The sequence below is a fragment of the Gobio gobio genome, assembly GCF_949357685.1.
Source record: "Gobio gobio genome assembly, chromosome: 5".
In the NCBI taxonomy this organism is placed as follows: Eukaryota; Metazoa; Chordata; class Actinopteri; order Cypriniformes; family Gobionidae; genus Gobio; species Gobio gobio.
In genome coordinates, this window is record NC_137101.1 from 19,839,402 (window position 1) to 19,859,656 (window position 20,255).

Genomic DNA, 20,255 nt, shown 5'->3' on the forward strand with positions numbered 1-20,255 from the left:
TTCCATAAGGTCTAAGAGGATTTCAGCTTAAGCTACGACTTCAACCAGCAACCACCTGCTTTTGCTTAGTATGAAGTACAGTATACAGGAAAAGAAAATAGTTATAGTGCACAACACTTATTAGCTATACTCAATGACACTGATTTGACGCAGAGTCTGTGTCCTTGTCATTTTGAGGCATGCTTATTTATAGAGACCAGGTAATCTTAATTGTTTATGAATAAACACGTGCTACAGACATGAAGGATACTTCAAAATAGATGGGTCGTTAAGCTTTTTTATCAGAGACCAGAATATCAGATACTTAGCGATGGACGCTTTTTCAACTTCGGTGCTGTTTACTGGCCTAACCACCACCAAAAACACTCGAGCAATCACATAAAATGCTAAAAGGCAAACAAAATTCATAGCAGTGCCCTATAGTAACAAACACAATTTTTATTGTTTTGTGTTTGTTTTGACCCTTCGTTTCATCTCATTTGTTTGTCTGTTTTGCCTGGTTCTTTCTAGCTTGTATTTTTCTAGTTTGTTCTGTTTGCTTTTTTTGTCTAGTTTGTTTTGTCTGGTTGTTTATTCCATGTTTTGACTTTGCTTCAGCTAATGTGTTTAATCTAGGGCCCTGTCCCAAATGGCACACTTCATGTGCACTTTCGGTCTTGTGGACTTACAATGGCCGCTGCGTGCGCGTGTCCGTTAAGTCCACGAGACCGTAGGGTGTCCCATTTGTCATTTTAGGTCTCAGAAGGGTGCTCGCGAGCGCCCCTTTTGAGGTCGATATGCGCCCTCGATGCGCACTTCTGCCGAGTCCGCACTGGTGCGAGCTACGCAGCGGACTTCTTCCCGGCAGTCAAATCGGCATTACGTCGTGAAAGTGTGGACTCAGAGGAAGACCGTGAGGGTTTAGGGTGCCATTTGGGACAGGGCCTAGTTTGTTTTGTCTAGTTTGTTTTGTCTGGTTGTTTTATCCATGTTTTGAGTTTGCTTCAGCTAATGCGTTTCATCTAGTTTGTTCTGTTTGCTTGTTTTGTCTAGTTTGTTTTGTCTGGTTGTTTATTCCATGTTTTGAGTTTTCTTCAGCTAAAGATTTTCATCTAGTTTGTTTAGTTTGCTTGTTTTGTCTAGTTTGTTATGTCTGGTTGTTTTATTTATGCTTGGAGTTTGCTTCAGCTAATGCGTTTCATCTAGTTTGTTTTGTCTAGTTTGTTTTGTCTGGTTGTTTATTCCATGTTTTGAGTTTGCTTCAGCTAATGTTTTTCATCTAGTTTGTTTAGTTTGCTTGTTCTGTCTAGTTTGTTATGTCTGGATGTTTTATCTATGTTTTGAGTTTGCTTCAGCTAATGCGTTTCATCTAGTTTGTTAAATTTGCTTGTTTTGTCTAGTTTGTTATGTCTGGTTGTTTTATCCATGTTTTGAGTTTGCTTCAGCTAATGCATTTCATCTAGTTTGTTTTGTCTGCTTGTTGTATCCATGTTTTGAGTTTGTTTTAGCTAATGCGTTTCATCTAGTCTGTTCTGTTTGCTTGTTTTGTCTAGTTTGTTTTGTCTGGTTGTTGTATCTATGTTTTGAGTTTGCTTCACCTATGCACTTCATCTAGTTTGTTATGTCTGGATGTTTTATCTATGTTTTGAGTTTGCTTCAGCGAATGCGTTTCATCTAGTTCGTTTTGTCTGGTTGTTGTATCCATGTTTTGAGTTTGTTTTAGCTAATGCGTTTCATCTAGTTTGTTCTGTTTGCTTGTTTTGTCTAGTTTGTTATGTCTGGTTGTTTTGTCTATGTTTTTAGTTTGTTTTCGCTAATACGTTTCATCTAGTTTGTTTTGTTTTCTTGTTTTGTCCGGTTTATGTCTGGATGTTTTATCCATGTTTTGAGTTTGCTTCAGCTAATGCGTTTCATCTAGTTTGTTCTGTTTGCTTGTTTTGTCTAGTTTGTTATGTCTGGATGTTTTATCTATGTTTTGAGTTTGCTTCAGCTAATGCGTCTTATCTAGTTTGTTCTGTTTGCTTGTTTTGTCTAGTTTGTTATGTCTGGTTGTTTTGTCTATGTTTTTAGTTTGTTTTCGCTAATGCGTTTCATCTAGTTTGTTTTGTTTTCTTGTTTTGTCCAGTTTATGTCTGGATGTTTTATCCATGTTTTGAGTTTGCTTCAGGTAATGTGTTTCTACTGGTTTGTTTTGTCTAGTTTGTTTTGACTAGTTGTTGTATCCATGTATTGAGTTTGTTTTAGCTAATGAGTTTCATCTAGCTTGTTCAATTTGCTTGTTTTGTCTAGTTTGTTATGTCTGGTTGTTTTATCCATGTTTTTGAGTTTGCTTCAGCTAATGTTTTTTTATCTAGTTTGTTTTGTCTAGTTTGTTTTGTCTGGTTGTTTATTCCATGTTTTGAGTTTGCTTCAGCTAATGTTTTTCATCTAGTTTGTTCAGTTTGCTTGTTTTGTCTAGTTTGTTATGTCTAGTTGTTGTATCCATGTTTTGAGTTTGTTTTAGCTAATGCGTTTCATCTAGTTGGTTTTGTTTGCTTGTTTTGTCTAGTTTGTTTTGTCTGGTTGTTGTGTCTATGTTTTGAATTTGCTTCAGCTAGTGCGTTTCCTCTAGTTTGTTTTGTTTGCTTGCTTTCTCATTTGTTTGTCTGATGTTTTATGCAAGCAGCTCGATGCACACATTTATACACAGAGAAGTGCCTTTTTCATCTTAATAGTCCCCAGGTCTAATTCTCCAATCCTCTTTGTGAGTGACGTGTGCTCTTGACAGAACCAGCTAAAGCCACAAAGAGCGAGACCGCGAGCGCAAAACACTGCTTTCTGTCTCTTCACTGTCCTAGTCTGGAACTCCCTCAGGCTTGAACATTCTCTTACTATCTCTAGTTTATTTGCAAATCCCTCCTTCTCTGTCCTCCTATTATACCAGCACTTGAACACGCATGGGCCAGAGGGATTCAGAGGTGGGAATATCTCCAAGGCGACACCCTTGTCTCCATGTGAGCAGGTGCGTGGATCCACAGTTCCTGGGAACTCACTCGCCCTGGCTAGGAGCTCAGTCAAAGCAAAACTGACCGCTCACCTCATCAAACACAGGATCCGGGAGACATGAGAGTGCTTTTGAACTCTGGATTTACAGGGAGATAGATCACTTCAGGTTTAGTAGTTATATATTTTTTTTCCACCCCTGAATTTTGGATCTGTGCTTGTGCTACTTTGAATAGGATTCAGAGACATTTGAATTTGCCACAAGACTGGATTTGTTTTGGAAATGAACAGTGCACAGACTATATACCTAAACAGGGCAGAGATGGAGGGGATTCCGGAAGACTTTAAACAGGAGATGAACCATGAGATGATGAACAACACCGAATGTCCTCCCAACGGCTTCCCAGCAGTCTCTCATGTGTATGGACACGAGTCTGCAGCTCAACGCTACACGGTGAAACGCTTACAAGCAGGTTTTCCGGACAGGTAAGCAAGATCGCAAAGTCACAAATGTTATTGGTGAGAATTAAAGCTACGTCTAAATTGGGTCTTGATAATTGAGCTTCGAAATTTCTTCTGCACTTGTTTCTTTTTTTTAAATGCATGCAACTTGGTAGATAAATCCCCTCTTGTCATGTTATAATTAAATGCAAGGCTCATTCTAATCTCTAATCTTTAAACCATCAAGACTAGGGGGATAAAATAGGCTTGTATAATTGAATCCTAAAATCTGATGCAGGGTCAACAAATGTTGGCCTTTTATAGCGGTTCTTGGGCACAGCAGATCAGGTCTTCTCCAGCTACTGTATGTAATGGAGTGTGAAGTCCTGGCAAAGTCCAAATGGGTCAGAAACACTGAAATAGCTCCTGGTGCAGGAAGATAATTCTGACCCACATGTCAACTGACCCACATATGGCGAGGTACATATAACCACTTCACCTCGCTGTTGTGATGGGAGGAGACAAGGGTCAGGGATTTTAATGGCTGCTGCCTTTGAAACACACACACTACTATTTTTAGAAAATGGAGCCATACTTATTGTCTGTACTGTGACTTGTCTAAATAAATGCTACAAACACATGTACTTTCCATCTCACCCTGCTGATCTAAAAGCTCCCTGGGGAATCATGGGATAGCTACTGACGATTTTTCTTGGGGTGTCAGACAAGCCTGACATTAAATGGGTGCTTTAATGAAAAATCCTAATTTGAGTTGTTGAATGGCATGCCAACAAACTAGGAGAACAAATTGCTGTTGTGGTTGGCTACCCATGTTAATCACTGGAATGCAAATCAAAGCAAAACACACCAGAATGAATCGAGTCACATTGAAGTGCTATAACCGGACAGTTTTAAAGTCACCATGAAATCAAAATTGATCACTTATTTTTATGGAATAGGGTGGTGCAGGTATAACATCACTTTGTAGGGCAAAACACGGAAGCGAGTTAGCATTTTAGCACTTCCGGTTCCATCGTCCTGAAGTTAATGGTTTTTTTTAATGGGATTTTGTTTAAATGGCTGAAATAAGGCCTGTGGTGAACAAGCTCAAGACACTTTCACGTTTATTCTACGACACAAAATACATCAGTATTACCCCACTCGTGTTTTTTTTAAAAGCGGTTACGCGTCTTGAAAATGGCGCTAAATGGGAATACAGAGGCAGTAGGGGAGATTAAACATCACGCCGAAAAAGTAAGCTCAGTCCGCTTTTACAACCTTATTATGCTCATAATTGTGCTCTTATAAACCATTCTAGCACAAAGTTCTGGGGAAATGTTTTGAGATAAAAACTGAAAGATTTGTCGGAAGCTTAGTGATGGTGACGAAGCGGAGCGACCGTGGTGTAGTCCATCTATAGCTTTATACTTCTGGCGACTGTATTTAGGCTTCAAAATTCATAAAAGTTGAATTCATCTGGGATTATTATCTTAAAATGGACAAAACGTGCAAGTATCAAACTTTTTTTGCAATAATTCAAAAGCCTATGGGAAAATCCTATTGGGTTTTTGTCGAGGGAACCAATGTGACGCTAACTGCCGGTTGGCCTACAAAGAGTAGGCCTGTCAGACCAATAACAAACGACAACGATCCAGTAAATTGCAAATGTTCGAGAAGCCTTTTCACTCAGAAATAGGGAAGAAAAGACTAAATCACAACTTTGTCATGCTGACTTTAACATAGAGCTGCATTGCGAAGTTAAAAAAGGGGAACGTGGATAAAGGAAATAATCAACATGGTTACAAGAACCTTTAAAGGATCACCAAAGATCTGCAAAAGCATGCATTTTGGTTTTTACAAAAGAACAAGTTAATACGCACATTAAACGACCACACTGATATGATCAAAATTAGTTTGTGCTTTCGTGTGGGGAATGTGCTGGCCAGTCAATGGAGGGAATTTTGTAAATTATCTTAAGCACCGTCATCCTTTAGCAATTGGCATCTGGTAATTGGTTGTGGCTGACTTTTAAATCTAGCAGTGGTGCTTGACAATTACCAAGGCCTCCATTTGTCCGGTCTCTGCATATAACATTATGGAAATGGGTCATCTGCTAATTTCCAAAAAATGTCCCAGTCCTCTCATGAGGCAGGAGAGAATATAATAATGAAAAAAAATGGGTATGCGTCTGAATTGTTTTTTAATATTGGCTACCTAATTTAAAGTTCATATGGACAACGACTTGAATGCAAATCTATGATGAACAGGATTTTAATTTCTGAATTATAGATTATTTGGATATTTTTTGTGGGGCAGCAGCATCTCGTGCACTCAAAAAACACTTAAAATATAAAAGTATAAGTAAAAGTACTTTTTTTTTTAATTTAAACATAGACTGAATACAAATAGCCTAGCATTTCAAGAACTTAAAGGCACATGTTTTAAAGCATATCTTTGCATATCATTGACACACTATATATATAGGCTACATGAATACATTAATTTATACAGCCTGATGTGGCAATGAAAGAGTTAACCATGCCGTCACCACGTGGATGTAGAGCTGTGAGGATATGACGCGCTCTCTCTGTGTCTGCCTCGCTTTCCACATAAAGCCAGACTCATCACAAAAAACTGAATTCAAACGAGACCATCTGAAGGATCAGAAAGCTGGGGAAATAGTCTGTATAGAGGCATAACCCGGTTTTAGATACCATATTTTCATACAGAGAGCGGTAAACTGGGTTTTCCATCTGACGCGCATCAGCTCCAGATACACGCGTGCTCGTCTCAGAGAAGGTTTGAATTTATATTTACTCAATTATCACGTTAAATGTGTTTCTTGTAGAAGTGTGTTGAAGGGCGAGCTCTAAACAAAAGAAAATCTTCACCAGCTGCATGTTTGTTTTTATATATTATATTTCGATTTGGATACACCGGGATTCCCTGGCTTACATTTAATGTACTCAATGTAGGTCACCGGGCCAGTAGTGCGAGTGTGTAGATTACTGCGTTCAAAGACAAAATGCTACATGTGGATTTTTTGGTGTCCGTTTTACGCCTGTCTGTGTGCACGTGTCAACGTCTGTTCGTTATTTTTCATATCGCGCGTGCATATGGAATAATGTTAGTAGGTCAAAGCGCAGCTTCAGAACTTATACAGTCTGCGTTTTGGTCGTCAATCGAGTGTGTTTACATAATGAAAACCCAAACGTCTTGCTAATGTGCCACATGTAGTTTAATACAGACCGAATACGCGCCGCTTCCTGGTGACGACACCCTTTTGAATGTGCTTTTCACTACAAAATAAATGCATTTCCTGGAGTAAATAGTAGCGCTGTACTAAGATTTAAAGTAAATCAAAAAAATTTTTAGATTGACATTATGCAGAGACCGACAAATGCATCGATATTTTGGCCATAATGGGACAATGGCGCGTGGCTGATTATGATTTCAAAACAACTGCATATCAGCTGATATTTGGCCATTTAGATTATCAACCAAGCCAATAAAAACAGTGACATTAACACTGGCACAGTCTATAAAACCACTCATCATATCAGCCATTTTAACATTTGGACTCCTTAATAAACATGGCAGCCTTATTGGTAGGCACCTTGAATCTATTAAAATTAATTAAACCCTTTCCAAAATATACCAATAACTAGTCCAGGAGTGTCCAAACCTGTTTCTGGAGGGCCACCATCCTGAAGAGCTCAGCTCTGCTCTGGAGGTTCCAAGTCATTTCAAACATCTTGATTGATTAGCTTAGCTAGTTCAGGTGTGTTTATTTAGGGTTGGAGCTGAACTCAGGAAGGTGGCCTGATTGGCCTGACTAAAATATTTTTTAGTGCATTTCGAGTAAATATTGTGTAAAAGAGGTTCCATGTACAATACATTTATCAGCTGTTGGCCTTCCTGCTCTCAGATTATCATTATTTACATTGGTTGACCACTGTTAATACTTTTAATAAGGAATTGAGGCAAGAACAAAGACCAGTTACACTGATTTTAGTTTTTTTTTTTTTTTTTTGGTGTAGATAGTAAAATTGAGAGGTCTATGGCATTTAATCTAAAATAACATTTTACAAAAATAAAACTTAAAATGAGACAAATGGGTAAACGACTGTGTAAGTAATAAGGAAAATAACTACAATCCCATGAAGCATGACTTTGATTAAAAATAACGCTTTAAAACTACTGTTTTAAATTTTTTTTGATTATGTATAAAGAATCAACATTGTACGACAAACTATTCAAATGTATACAAATATTTAAGTATTTTTAGAGCGTAGGGAAACTGACTATTATGTAATTCGCAGTGCCTCAGAGTTATTTTGGTATGATTTGCTTGTTCTCTGATTGGTGGAGCTTTCTTTGCAGAATCATGGGTAATGTAGTTTTTCAGGAATCATGCTGTTAAACATGATTCCTTAAAAGATAAGTTGAAATAATGGCTTCAACAAAAGCAAATGCCATCGATTAACAACCTCATAGCTCACTGTAGGTCTGTCTTTATCTTTGTTTATACGTTTTTAAAAATCAATTGCCCTATGGAGAAAATGAATGGGATTTTTACTTACAGAACCAGACTGTTTGTACTCTATTAAACGGTAAAGTGGAAGTGCAGAAATGATTGAAATTATAGTGTAAATTCTATATGCGTTATACAATATAAATAGCGATTGGGTGATTGGACTTTAGAATCAAAGGCAAAGTGTGCAGTTGGCACGGAAGAGAACTGTGTGTTACTTACCGGTCATGTTTGTTTGTATTTTTCCCTTTCCAGTATGGCAGACTATCTGATAAGCGGAGGAACGGGCTATATCCCTGATGATGGACTGACTGCCCAGCAGCTCTTTTCCATCGGAGATGGTCTAACTTACAAGTAAGTCCTTTTCATTGGGTTCCTCTCCCTGCAGTGATACTCTGTGCGTATGTAATGGGCATCCACATTACAGATCAGGACAGAAGTCTGTCCGAGACGGACTCACGGCGGAAGAGCTTTGCTCTATGGGGGACGGTATGACTTACAAGTGAGTAACACGGCCCTTTATTTAAGACATCATCTTCTCAATAAGGGACGCAAATGTTCCAGCTTTAGCTAGTCAGGATAGTCTATTTAGGGTCCTTGCTGTTGGGAGACAATCAAAAGATTTAGCTTTCAATCACTGGTGGGGGAACTTGGTTTCAACCCTAACTTGTGCCATATATAATACATAAATTAGCCTGGTTAAGCCAGGCTATAGTTATGTATATATAATTTGCATGACTGATTTACATGAGCTGATTTAGAAACTGATATTGAAAAATGAGAATTGTCATTTACTCTCCCTCAAGCCTTTCTCAACCTTACTTACTTTAAAAAAAAAATGTGGACGCTGAATATTTTAAAGGACTTTGAGGGTTTAAACAAGATTGAACCCTATTGACTTTAATTGTAAGGACAAAAGAAACTATTTGGAACAACATGAGGGAGAGTAAATGGTGTCACGTTTGACTTTATGTATGAATGTCTTCTCTCATTGTACCCATAATGCATTGTAACGGAGTCAAACTTGTGACATTAGGACACAGTGAGTTCACAATTAGTGTTGCCTTAGATTACAAGGTGAAAGGTCTAGCTTTTTAACTCTTATCTGTAATGAAAAGCGTGTAGGGATGCATCGTGGGCCGCATGACTGTCCTCACGCTGGCGTCATGTGAGGGGGGGGGGGGGGGGGGGGGCTTCTATACACGCTCAAAGGCAGGGATAGAGAAAATGCATTTATGTCTGAACCCTCCATAGATCTGACACGTGCATGTATGTGTTAATTTGATTTGTGAAACACACGCATAAGTGTGTTTGCACAGTTTTTTCTCTGTAGAGCACGTGACGCATGAGGCTCAGACCTCTGCTGTATTGATGCGAGATGTCTCATCTCTATGTTAGTTTGCTTGCAGGTTTGTTGTACTTTTTTTGAATGATTCCTTCATTATAACATTAGCCGGATCAGAGGCCTTTTCAATGTTTTTTGCCACTTTGAAATGCACAATATGGATCTTCTCACTCTCTTTTTTTTTACTGTTGTGAAGCTAGCCGTTCATTGAGCTGTTTATCAATTAAATGGACTAATTCAAACTACATTCAAATGTTTAAAACATTTAAAACAGGCAGCACATATCAAATCTGATTTAAACCTAAATGAAAATTATGTAATTTACTCACCCTTTATCTTCTGTAACAAAAGAAGATATTTTGAATAATTGGTTACCATTGACTTCCATTATATGGGGGAAAAAACCCAGACATTTCTTAAAATATATTCATTTATGTTTCACAGAAGAAATCTTACAGGTTTGGATAACAGAATTTATTTTTGGGTGAACTGTACCTTTAAGAATGCATCAATATTAAAAATGTAGCCAATCCCTTACATTTTTAAGTTAGTCAGTTTTAAATTTATGCAAGCAAAGGACTCGTTCATTTTTCATTTAGTCCATTTGAAAAATGACTTGCTGTACATTTGCTTAATTTGTTGAGTTCATCTCTTGAGTATGCGTAACGGAAAATGTAATTGATCCCAACGTTGTCACAAGGATGGAGCCATTGTTGCTTATTAATGTTTTATGATGTTAAAAATGTTATGGATCAACCGTTCTTGCAAGCTAAAATCCTCCCGTTTCCACCCACTGGCTAACACGTCTGCCTCCTAGTCCTCATTGAATCTCGCTCAAGAAGAGTATAATCATTTGAAATAAAACTGCAGTACTTAAAATCCATGCAAATCCAAATGGCTTTTTTAGTCAGTGTATGTCGAGTGTGACCCTATTGCATAGTTTCTTTCCAAGCAATGAATGAAAGTAGAGTGAGGCAGAATGGCTTCACTAACGTTTTTAAATGAAAAGAAATAGGAGTAATGCAGTGGATTACTCAGTCAGATGTAATTTCTCTACAAAGTATAGATGTTCAGGAGATGCACTCACATTGAAGCCACAACTGGATAATGGAACCGCTTCAGTCAGACCGAATGCTCATTTAAAACGACAGTTTTTAGACAGAATAGGATTTGATTAAAATACCTTATGTAAATGTAGGGTTTAGTGGATCACCATGTTACCTGGATTTATTCAAACTTGGTTAGGATAAAGCGGTAGTCAGCATGTCTGTGGTGATATTTGGCACTGTGTACTTCTGCATATTTGGAGGTAGTCTGTGTTTTAGTCTGTACCGTCTTTGTGCCTAGTTTATAGTCTGAGTCATCTAAAGCTGAGCTTGTTATTCCACCAGTGAGACTGTAGAGCTGGTGTATTATTTAGCCAGTGAATTTACTACATCTATTATCATAGATGCAAATAAGACATTTAAGTCATTTATAGGTAAACACCGAAAGTAATAAAACAACATGACCGAATCACAATCTGATGGTTAGTATGAAGTTACGCTGAACAGGATTCTGGACCAATCAGATTTCATTGTGGGTGTGGCCATGGCAGTCGCTGGGCAGGACTACGCCCCAAATAGAAAACAAACCACCAGATAAATGTCCGTTCATCACAGCTTATTAGGATAAACAATCAGATTAACGCGGAAAAGAGCTTTTATCGCTTGATGCTACTTCGTATCCGTGCCTATATGGGACATGATGTAACAAATATTGTTTCCCTGCAATATTCCTTTCAGTTAAACCAGGACAGCTGTCTGTTTTGCACTTACAGCCTCATTTATTCCAGCTTTTCCTGATATTCACACCCTGTGTTGTTGATGTTTAGGGGTGTGTGGCCAGCACATGTGGGCGAGAGGAACCCCGCCCTGTCCCAGACAACACAGACTCCTTTTTTTAGCCCACCACAAGCGAAAGGGAAAATATGTTTATGTCCTTAGAGTTGCCTCTGTCTCTCCCTCACTTTTACATACACATGAATTATTCAGAATCCATTTCCCTATCTCCATTTTGGCACTCATCTGCTAGACAGTTATCTTTTGTCTGTATGAGGAGCTCTTTTCCTCTCTCTCTCTCTCTTGCCAGTATTTATGTCATCTGGTCACTGAAGTCAGCAGGATTATATAGCACAAATCGGTGGATTTCAATATTAGGCCGGTGAAGGTTTGGTTCATGTAGGGCATGTCAGAATGTGCCTGGGCCTCAGACGTTTTTCAAGCTCACCTCAAAAACCACACTTGATTTAGAGCTTCTCATGATTTAAGATGCCGTGAATCAAGCAGTCAGCATCAGGTTTTCATTATGCTTGAATGTTGATCTGAAAACACATCCTCCTCTCCCTAGGAGACTTTTTGTGACCTTTTGCTCATGTCTAAGTTGTGAGGGTATTTTAAATGGTAAAAGTTGACAAAATTAACTTTTAGGAGATGTACTACTGTTCAAAAGTTTGGGATCAGTAATATTTTTTTTTACGGAGAGAGAAATGAATACTTCTATTCAGCAACAAGTCATTAAATTGATCAAATGTGACAGTAAAGACTTATATAATATATAAGATTTTTATTTCAAATAAATGCTATCAAAAATCCTGAAAAAAGTTTCATGGCTAACACAAAAATATGAAGCGGCACATCTGTTATCAACATTGATAATAATAAGAAATGTTTCTTGAGCACCAAATCATCATAGAATGATTTCTGAAGGATTGTGTGAACCTAAAAACTGAAGTAATGATGCTGAAAATTCTGCAGTTTTAAAACGATTAGTTACAGTTTTTTTTTTACTGTATTTTTGATTAAATAAATGCAGCCTTGGTGAACATAAGTGACTTCCTCGTAAACATTAATAAAACAAATCTTACAGTAGCGTGTTTAAAATTGACTGCGTTTCTCTTCCAGGAGAATGTTCATGATTTGATTCTCGGTCACTGATTGTTTTCTCTCTCTCTGTCTCATTTGCAGTGACTTCCTGATCTTGCCTGGCTTCATTGACTTCACCTCAGATGAAGTGGTGAGTCATCTAGCCTGTGTCCTCCACACTTTCATTCACTCAGTCGGTTTGTTTTCATAATGACGTGTGCGTTTAAACTACCCGTCTGTGTTTTCTCTGCTACTCTCTATTTTTAGCTAAATGGCTGTCTCTTTTGTCTCATTGCTCACTGTATCCTAGGCTAGTTTTAAATCTAGTAAATGCCTGTATGGCCCTTACAAAAGTAACAGTTACTTTAAAATAATTAAAATTCTAAAACAATGTCATACATTTGACAGTCTGTTGAATCACGTATTTAACATTTTTTTAACATATAGAAATTAACTAATTTTAAAGGGTTAGTTCACCCAAAAATGAAAATTCTGTCATCATTTACTCACCCTTATGTCGTTCCAAACCCGTAAGACCTTCGTTCATCTTCAGAACACAAATGAAGATATTTTTGATGAAATCCGAGAGCTCTCTGACCCCTCCATAGACAGCAACGTAATTAACACTTTCAAGGCCCAGAAAAGTCCATGTGGTTCAACCTTAATTTTATGAAGTGACGAGAATACTTTTTGTGCGTAAAAACAAACAAAAATTACTTTATTCAACAATTTCTTCACGTGTATGCCCGTCTCCTACGCTGTTTATGTTGTAAATACGGTGCATCTCATGCGTCATCATCACACACATGCGTCGTGATGCTCACGTGAACAGCATTGGCTGCCGTAGAACTCAAAAGCGCTGCACTGTTGCGTAAACGGCGTAGGAGACTGACACAGACTAGGCGAAATTGTTGAATAAAGTTATTTTTGTTTGTTTTTCCGCACAAAAACTACTCCCGTCTCTTCATAAAATTAAGGTTGAACCCCTGGAGTCACATGGACTATTTTAACAATGTCTTTACTACCTCTCTGGGCCTTGAAAGTGTTAATTACGTTGCTGTTTACGGAGGGGTCAGAGAGCTCTCGGATTTCATCATAAATATCTTAATTTGTGTTCCGAAGATGAACGAAGGTCTTATGGGTTTGGAATGACATGAGGGTGAGAATAAAAGAATTTTCATTTTTGGGTGAACTAACCCTTTAATAATCAAAAACTTAATATTTAGGCCCACATTTTGCATGCCGCGACCACAAGGATTTTCCCTAAGTGTGCACCACTTCACTTATTGTGACTTTATTTAACTTCTGTCAGCACTTGATTCAGCACTTTTAAATTACTCGTAAACCAGCTGCTTTTTCTCCCCTTAATTTGAATAGAGTTTTTTTCCTATGTAATAATCCACTTACACACATTAAAATTTGATGAACTTTGAACATTCTGCTGTATTATCTTTCTGTTTTCATTTCTTTTTATTGCCTTTGGGCTACAGTAGGGCTTTAAAGATCCCTGTCTTGAATATAATAATAATAATAAAAAAAAATAAGGTCAAAGCTCAAAACACTAAACAACTGCCACTATAACCAAGATTGAAACTGAAACTCCTATTTGGGTTTGTGTTGGCTGGTGTAATAACAGCTTTAATGTCTTTGTGTCTGAATTTTCTTTGAGACCTCACAAAACTGGCTGAACTGCAGATTTGGGAAATTTCCCACTATGGTGTCTGTTTTCCCATGAGGCCACTCTCCTCCACCGGTGTGAATGTGAAAGCATATTTTGGGAACTTTGCAAGGGGAGAAGGTTGCAAGGGGAATGTTTGCGAGCTTATCAGTGTTCAAGGAACACTTCTCAGCGCCGGTGAATAAATGAAGGTCACAGCCTTCACTGTCACCTTATTTTACCCCCCTCAACTTACCCACTTTTCAATATTTTGGTTTGCATGTACTTCTACACACATGCGCAGAATTATATGTGTAGGTCTTTGACGTTCTGTAACTTTCAACTTTTGTATACATATATATATATATATATATATATATATATAAAATGATGGCAAAGCTGAACAGTTCCTTAATAATTTAGTTAAAACCGATACATTTTTTCAGGGTTCTTTGAAGAATTTATTTGAAATATAAATATTTAACATTAAAAATGACTTCCTGTATTTATACTTACTGTATTTTTACATATAATTTCTGCACAAGACCTTTTATCAGAAAAAAGGAGTCATTTTCCTATTGATATGAAATTGATGGGTACAACAGTTATTGATGCCTTTCTGCCTCTAGTGGTCAGACATAATACTGCAGTCAAAATAGAGCCACCTTTGTTTTATTCACAGAAATAATGTTTTCCCTTTCTATGATGTTTTATGAAGGACCTGACCTCAGCATTGACCAAGAAGATCACATTGAAGACCCCACTCATCTCCTCTCCTATGGATACTGTTACTGAATCCTCAATGGCCATCGCGATGGCAGTAAGTTCCTCTTAGATTCCTTTTTCTGATGTGACTGACATCTGTCAATCTTTAATTTGTACGTTTATGACTTGTTGCACAGCTGATGGGAGGAATTGGCATCATTCACCATAACTGCACCCCAGAGTTTCAGGCCAACGAGGTGCGCAAAGTGAAGGTAAGACTGTGTCACCCTTCATAAATGCTTAATGTAAGGTTGGTGTCTTCTGTGTGTGTGTGTGTTTGTACATATTAATATTTGATGTCAAGGTCTCTGTGTATGTGCCCGCAGAGGTTTGAGCAAGGTTTCATCACTGATCCAGTGGTTCTGAGTCCTCGTCACACTGTAGGTGATGTACTTGAAGCAAAAGTTCGACACGGATTCTCTGGAATCCCCATAACTGAGACAGGCAAGATGGGCAGCAAACTGGTCGGCATCGTCACATCACGAGACATCGATTTCCTGTCTGAGAAAGATAACAACAAACCCCTAGAAGAGGTAAGACTGCCTTTGTGATCATGTGTGCATCTACACTACTGTGCAAAGGTTTGGGGTCATTAAGTATTTATGTTTTTGAAAGTAGTCCATTATGCTCACCAAGGCTGTATTTATTTGATCAAAAATACAGTAAAAGCAGTAATATTGTAAAATAATATTACAATTTAAAATAAGTGTTTTCTATTTAAATACATTTTAAAATGTAATTTATTCCCTTGATGGCAAAGCTGAATTTTCAGCAGCATTTCTCCAGCGTTCAGTGTCACATGATCCTTCAGAAATCATTCTAATATGATGATTTGATGCTCAAGATAAATTGTTGAAAACTGTTGTGCTACGGTTTTATTTTTATAATCTAATATTTTTGTGTAAACCGTAATATAAAAAAATATTATTTTTTAAATCCGTAATGTATACATTGCAGCACACATTATATTATATATTATATTATATTAATTTAAAGCTTTACAATAAGTTCCTAGTAGTTAACATTGGTTAATGCAATGAGTAATACATTTGTTACAGTATTTTTTATATTTGTTAACGTTACTTAATTATACAAATATTCATTGTCAGCTTAGGTCCATTAAATAATATTATTAACCGATACAACTTTTGATTTTAGTAATGTATTAGTAAATGTTGAAATTAACTAACAGATTAATAAAGGCTTTAGTTAATATGAACTTACAATGAAAAATACATACTAATGTTAACAAATAGAACCTTATTATTGTAAAGTGTTACCATATACCATAATACCAGTGCTTGGCATGCTGTACCTTTATGGCTGTGAATCTGTAATTGTTTTCCAGGCCATGACTAAAAGAGAGGATCTTGTTGTTGCTCCTGCTGGTGTCACACTGAAAGAGGCTAATGACATCCTGCAACGCAGCAAAAAAGGTGAGAACACCTTTAACTGAATTATCAAATTATCTGATTTGTACTTTTTAGCCCTTCGGACCTCTTCCACCCACAGGAAACAGTATAAATATAGTATTTAACCATTTAAAAAAGGTCTCAATCGGTTATATTTGTTCACTTGTACAGGTAAGCTGCCCATCGTGAATGACAAGGATGAACTGGTGGCCATAATAGCCCGCACAGACCTGAAGAAAAACAGGGACTATCCTCTGGCCTCCAAAGATTCTCGCAAACAGCTGTTGTGTGGCGCCGCCATCGGCACCCGTGAAGACGACAAATACCGTCTGGACTTGCTCTCGCAGTCTGGGGTAGATGTAGTGGTTCTGGTAGGTCAAAGCCACTGCTGTTGTTATAAAGAAATATAGTTATAATTTAAGAATAAAAAAAAAAAGCAGGTTGGTTAATTAATGCTTGAAGGGAGATTGTCTTCAAGATGAGTTTCAAGTATAGCAAATCTGTTTTTGTCAACACTTGTTTAGTCTCTCTATTAAATGTGAAATATCTTTGCCACTAGCATCACCGATATAATGTTTTTTTTAATGTTTTTTCAGGATTCGTCACAAGGAAACTCTGTATACCAGATAAATATGATCAATTACATCAAGCAGAAGTACCCAGAGCTGCAGGTTGTGGGAGGAAATGGTGAATATCATTATATTGCGTACTTACTTCACAGTTGCTCTTTCTTGTGCTCTCTGACTTCAGTCTCTCTCTCTTTCTGCAGTGGTTACAGCAGCTCAGGCGAAGAACCTGATAGACGCAGGTGTGGATGCGTTGAGAGTGGGAATGGGCTGTGGTTCAATCTGCATCACACAGGAAGGTTGGGAGTCAATCTCACACGCATACATTCAACAAATTACCCACATGTTGCCTGGGATGCAAACTGGGTATATGGGCATCATTTAAAAAAAATATATAAGCTTTAAAGGAGTAGTTCACTTTAAAATGAAAATGACCCCATGATTTACTCACCCTCAAGCCATCCTAGGTGTATATGACTTTCTTCTTTCTGATGAACACAATTGGAGTTAATTTGAATTAATGAATAAATATTCTGATGTTTCCAAGATTTATAACGGCAGTGAACGGGGCTCACAAGTTTGAAGCTTAAAAAAAGTGCATCCATCCATCCATCCATCCATCCATCCATCCATCCATCCATCCATCCATCCATCCATCCATCCATCCATCATAAATGTACTCCACACGGCCTCGGGGGGGTTAATAAAGGCCTTCTGAAGCAATGGGTTTTTGTAAGAAAAATATCCATATTTAAAACGTTATAAAGTAAAATATCTAGCTTCTGTCAGACCGCCTTCCATATTCAACTTACAAAGAAAGTGTAACGCCTCATACGTTGTGTCAGTTACACTTTTTCTGCAAGTTAAATACGGAAGGGGGTCTGACAGAAGCTAGATATTTTACTTTATAAAGTTTTAAATATGGCTATTTTCTTAAAAAAAACCATCTATTCACTTCAGAAGGTCTTTATTAACCCCTCGGAGCCGTGTGGAGTACGTTTATATGATGGATGGATGCACTTTTTTGAGCTTCAAACTCATGAGCCCCGTTCACTGCCATTATAAAGCTTGAAAAGGATATTAATATAATTCTGATTGTGTTCATCAGAAAGTCATATACACCTAGGATGTCTGGAGGGTGATTTTCATTTTAAAGTGAACTAATCCTTTAAATTGTGGATTTAGTTGTTTTCAGCATGGGGATATAAAAATCACCCTTTAAAAAATGGCTGAAGTGTCCATTTCTGTTTCCCGTAGTCATGGCATGCGGACGACCTCAGGGCACCTCCGTGTATAAGGTGGCAGAATACGCTCGAAGGTTTGGGGTGCCGGTCATTGCAGATGGGGGCATCCAGACGGTCGGCCATGTGGTGAAGGCCCTGTCCCTAGGGGCATCGACAGGTAATTGTTGCTGAAGTTCACTTTTACCAGTTCAAATTGAAAATGAAATAAAAATATTCATGTGTCTGTTTACATGAAACCTCTTCAGTGATGATGGGATCTCTGCTGGCCGCCACTACAGAAGCGCCAGGCGAGTATTTCTTTTCTGATGGGGTGCGACTGAAGAAATACAGAGGCATGGGCTCACTAGATGCCATGGAGAAGAATGCCAGCAGCCAGAAGAGATACTTCAGGTGTGTGGTAGTGTGTGTTTGTGTAGTACACGGTTCACCGAACATAAATTATTCAGTAATAGGAAGCACGGAATGAAATTTTATCCTCTGCTGTTCTTAATAAAAATGTGACTCAGTGTGCAGTATTTAATGATATATTATCATTACATGACCTCACGGTCTGTGTGCTGATTGGCTGGCTTGGCAGTGAGGGTGATAAGGTGAAGGTGGCTCAAGGAGTTTCGGGCTCGGTGCAGGACAAAGGCTCAATCCATAAATTTATCCCATACCTCATCGCTGGAATCCAACACGGCTGCCAAGACATTGGCGCGAAAAGCCTCTCTGTGCTCCGGTAAGTATGTGTCTGTGTTTTATTGTGCATTTGGTTTGTTTTCAAGCGCTATAAAAATTCCTACACTGTTACACATTTAGCTCCATGATGTATTCTGGAGAGCTGAAGTTCGAGAAGAGGACCACGTCTGCTCAGGTGGAGGGTGGCGTACATGGACTTCACTCGTAAGTCACCAGAGGGTGCCAGTGCTCAAATATCTTATGTCAAAGCTAAGATCAGCATCAACCTAAAACAATTTCCTTGTGTATCCATAGTTATGAGAAACGTCTTTACTAATGGAATGGGCAGAACACGGATGGGAAGCAGTGACCAAACACCTCAGACAAATCCTAGAACTTAGCCCACCCTGCCAGCACCCCTTCTCTGCTCTTCACCGTTCCTCAGGCACAACAACCACAGTGAGAGATGGAGAAGAGAAGTATTAAATGAGTTTGTGGGCAAGACCTCAAACTAATTAAATCCCCAGAAACAAGGAAGTTGCACTCAAGGGAGCATCAGGGTTGCCAAAAAGCTGCCTGTGTGTGTGTTTTTGAATCTGTGTTGAGCAGACCGGCAAAAACAAGGCGGCATTTGGAGCGAATATTCGTCAAAGCCTTTTTTCTCCCAAACTGATTCAACCATGTTGCAGCATCAATGTCTATATCTTTATATCCTCCTGCAAAATAATGACTGCCGTGAAATCAAGTGCTCCAGATATACTTTTCTGTAGTAATTTGTAACTGCTGAAGATTATATGATATATTTTTATTTTAGAAGGCAGAAAACGTGTATGTAGAAAATGGTTAAATGTGTATTGTACTATCAGTGAGACCTATCTCTATGTCCACCATACTACATCCTGTAACTGGGTACGATTCATATTCAAAAGAATTATTCCAAAACCGATATCTGTAGATATACACAGTTGCTCTGAGAGTGACCAAAAAGCTGGAATGATTTTAACAAGGAATGCTGATTACGGGATCTGTTATTGCAGTTGCGACTCTCGAGTGCAGAGCAGGTATACAGAGTTTTAATTTGCATGCTGTGTTTTTTTTTTTTCCTTTTTGCCATAACATGGCAACGTTTATATTATTTACATAACTGCCAAGTGCATTTGTTTTGTTTTTGTTTACTGACAATTTAATCTTCTGTAAAAGCCAAAAAAATGCTGTGAATATCCTGGTCCTTTCTCAGGATATGTTTATCCACGTCATCTAAACGTCCCCTACAGCTTTGCGTGTTGGGTGAACCTGTGACATGCCTTGTATTGTGTTTATAAATGGACACATTTGTCTTAACCCAAAACGCGCCACTCGTGCTCGCGCCAGATCCTATGGCTTCATATAATAATCACTGCCAAATGAAGCATGTCATCCATATGTTTTTGTAATACGTTTTCAGTGCTATTTGTTTTGCTTTTTTCCATTTTCCGCTAGAGGTTTTCGTTTTGTTTAGAAATCATGCATTCTGTACCTTAGTATTGGATGTGTGGACAATTCTACACCATGTACAAAATTCTCAGTATAACAAAGTACAAAGATATGGTTTGCATCCTTTAATCAACTGGATGTTGCTTGTTACTATGTTGCTTTGCCCACAGTCACAGTCTTTGACAACTCGAGCCAAGTTTGTTTACTGCTGTGTACTCAATTGAGGTTGCTTATCCTATTCAATATTGCTGAAAAGAAATAAAAATAAACTTGCACAGTTTTGCTTTTTGGGTG

The 20,255-nt window shown here is 38.1% G+C and overlaps 1 protein-coding gene across 4 annotated transcripts; it reads left to right on the forward strand.

Moving 5' to 3' along the window:
* Positions 1-2,760: 2,760 nt before the first annotated feature.
* Positions 2,761-20,248, forward strand: impdh1b (IMP (inosine 5'-monophosphate) dehydrogenase 1b). Of its 4 annotated transcripts, none has more exons than XM_079818279.1 (16): positions 2,789-3,447; positions 8,192-8,290; positions 8,364-8,438; positions 12,287-12,335; positions 14,560-14,661; positions 14,744-14,818; positions 14,933-15,139; positions 15,955-16,042; positions 16,190-16,389; positions 16,615-16,705; positions 16,788-16,883; positions 17,842-17,985; positions 18,074-18,218; positions 18,406-18,549; positions 18,630-18,713; positions 18,804-20,248. In XM_079818279.1, the coding sequence occupies exons 1-16, from the start codon at positions 3,245-3,247 to the stop codon at positions 18,823-18,825; spliced, it is 1,824 nt and encodes a 607-aa protein (XP_079674405.1). In that variant the 5' UTR covers positions 2,789-3,244; the 3' UTR covers positions 18,826-20,248. The 4 variants fall into 4 exon arrangements, with proteins under 4 accessions (XP_079674406.1, XP_079674405.1, XP_079674407.1 ...); XM_079818281.1 differs by lacking the exon at positions 2,789-3,447 and adding an exon at positions 5,943-6,201; XM_079818280.1 differs by lacking the exon at positions 8,364-8,438 and having other exon boundaries at positions 2,761-3,447.
* Positions 20,249-20,255: the final 7 nt, after the last annotated feature.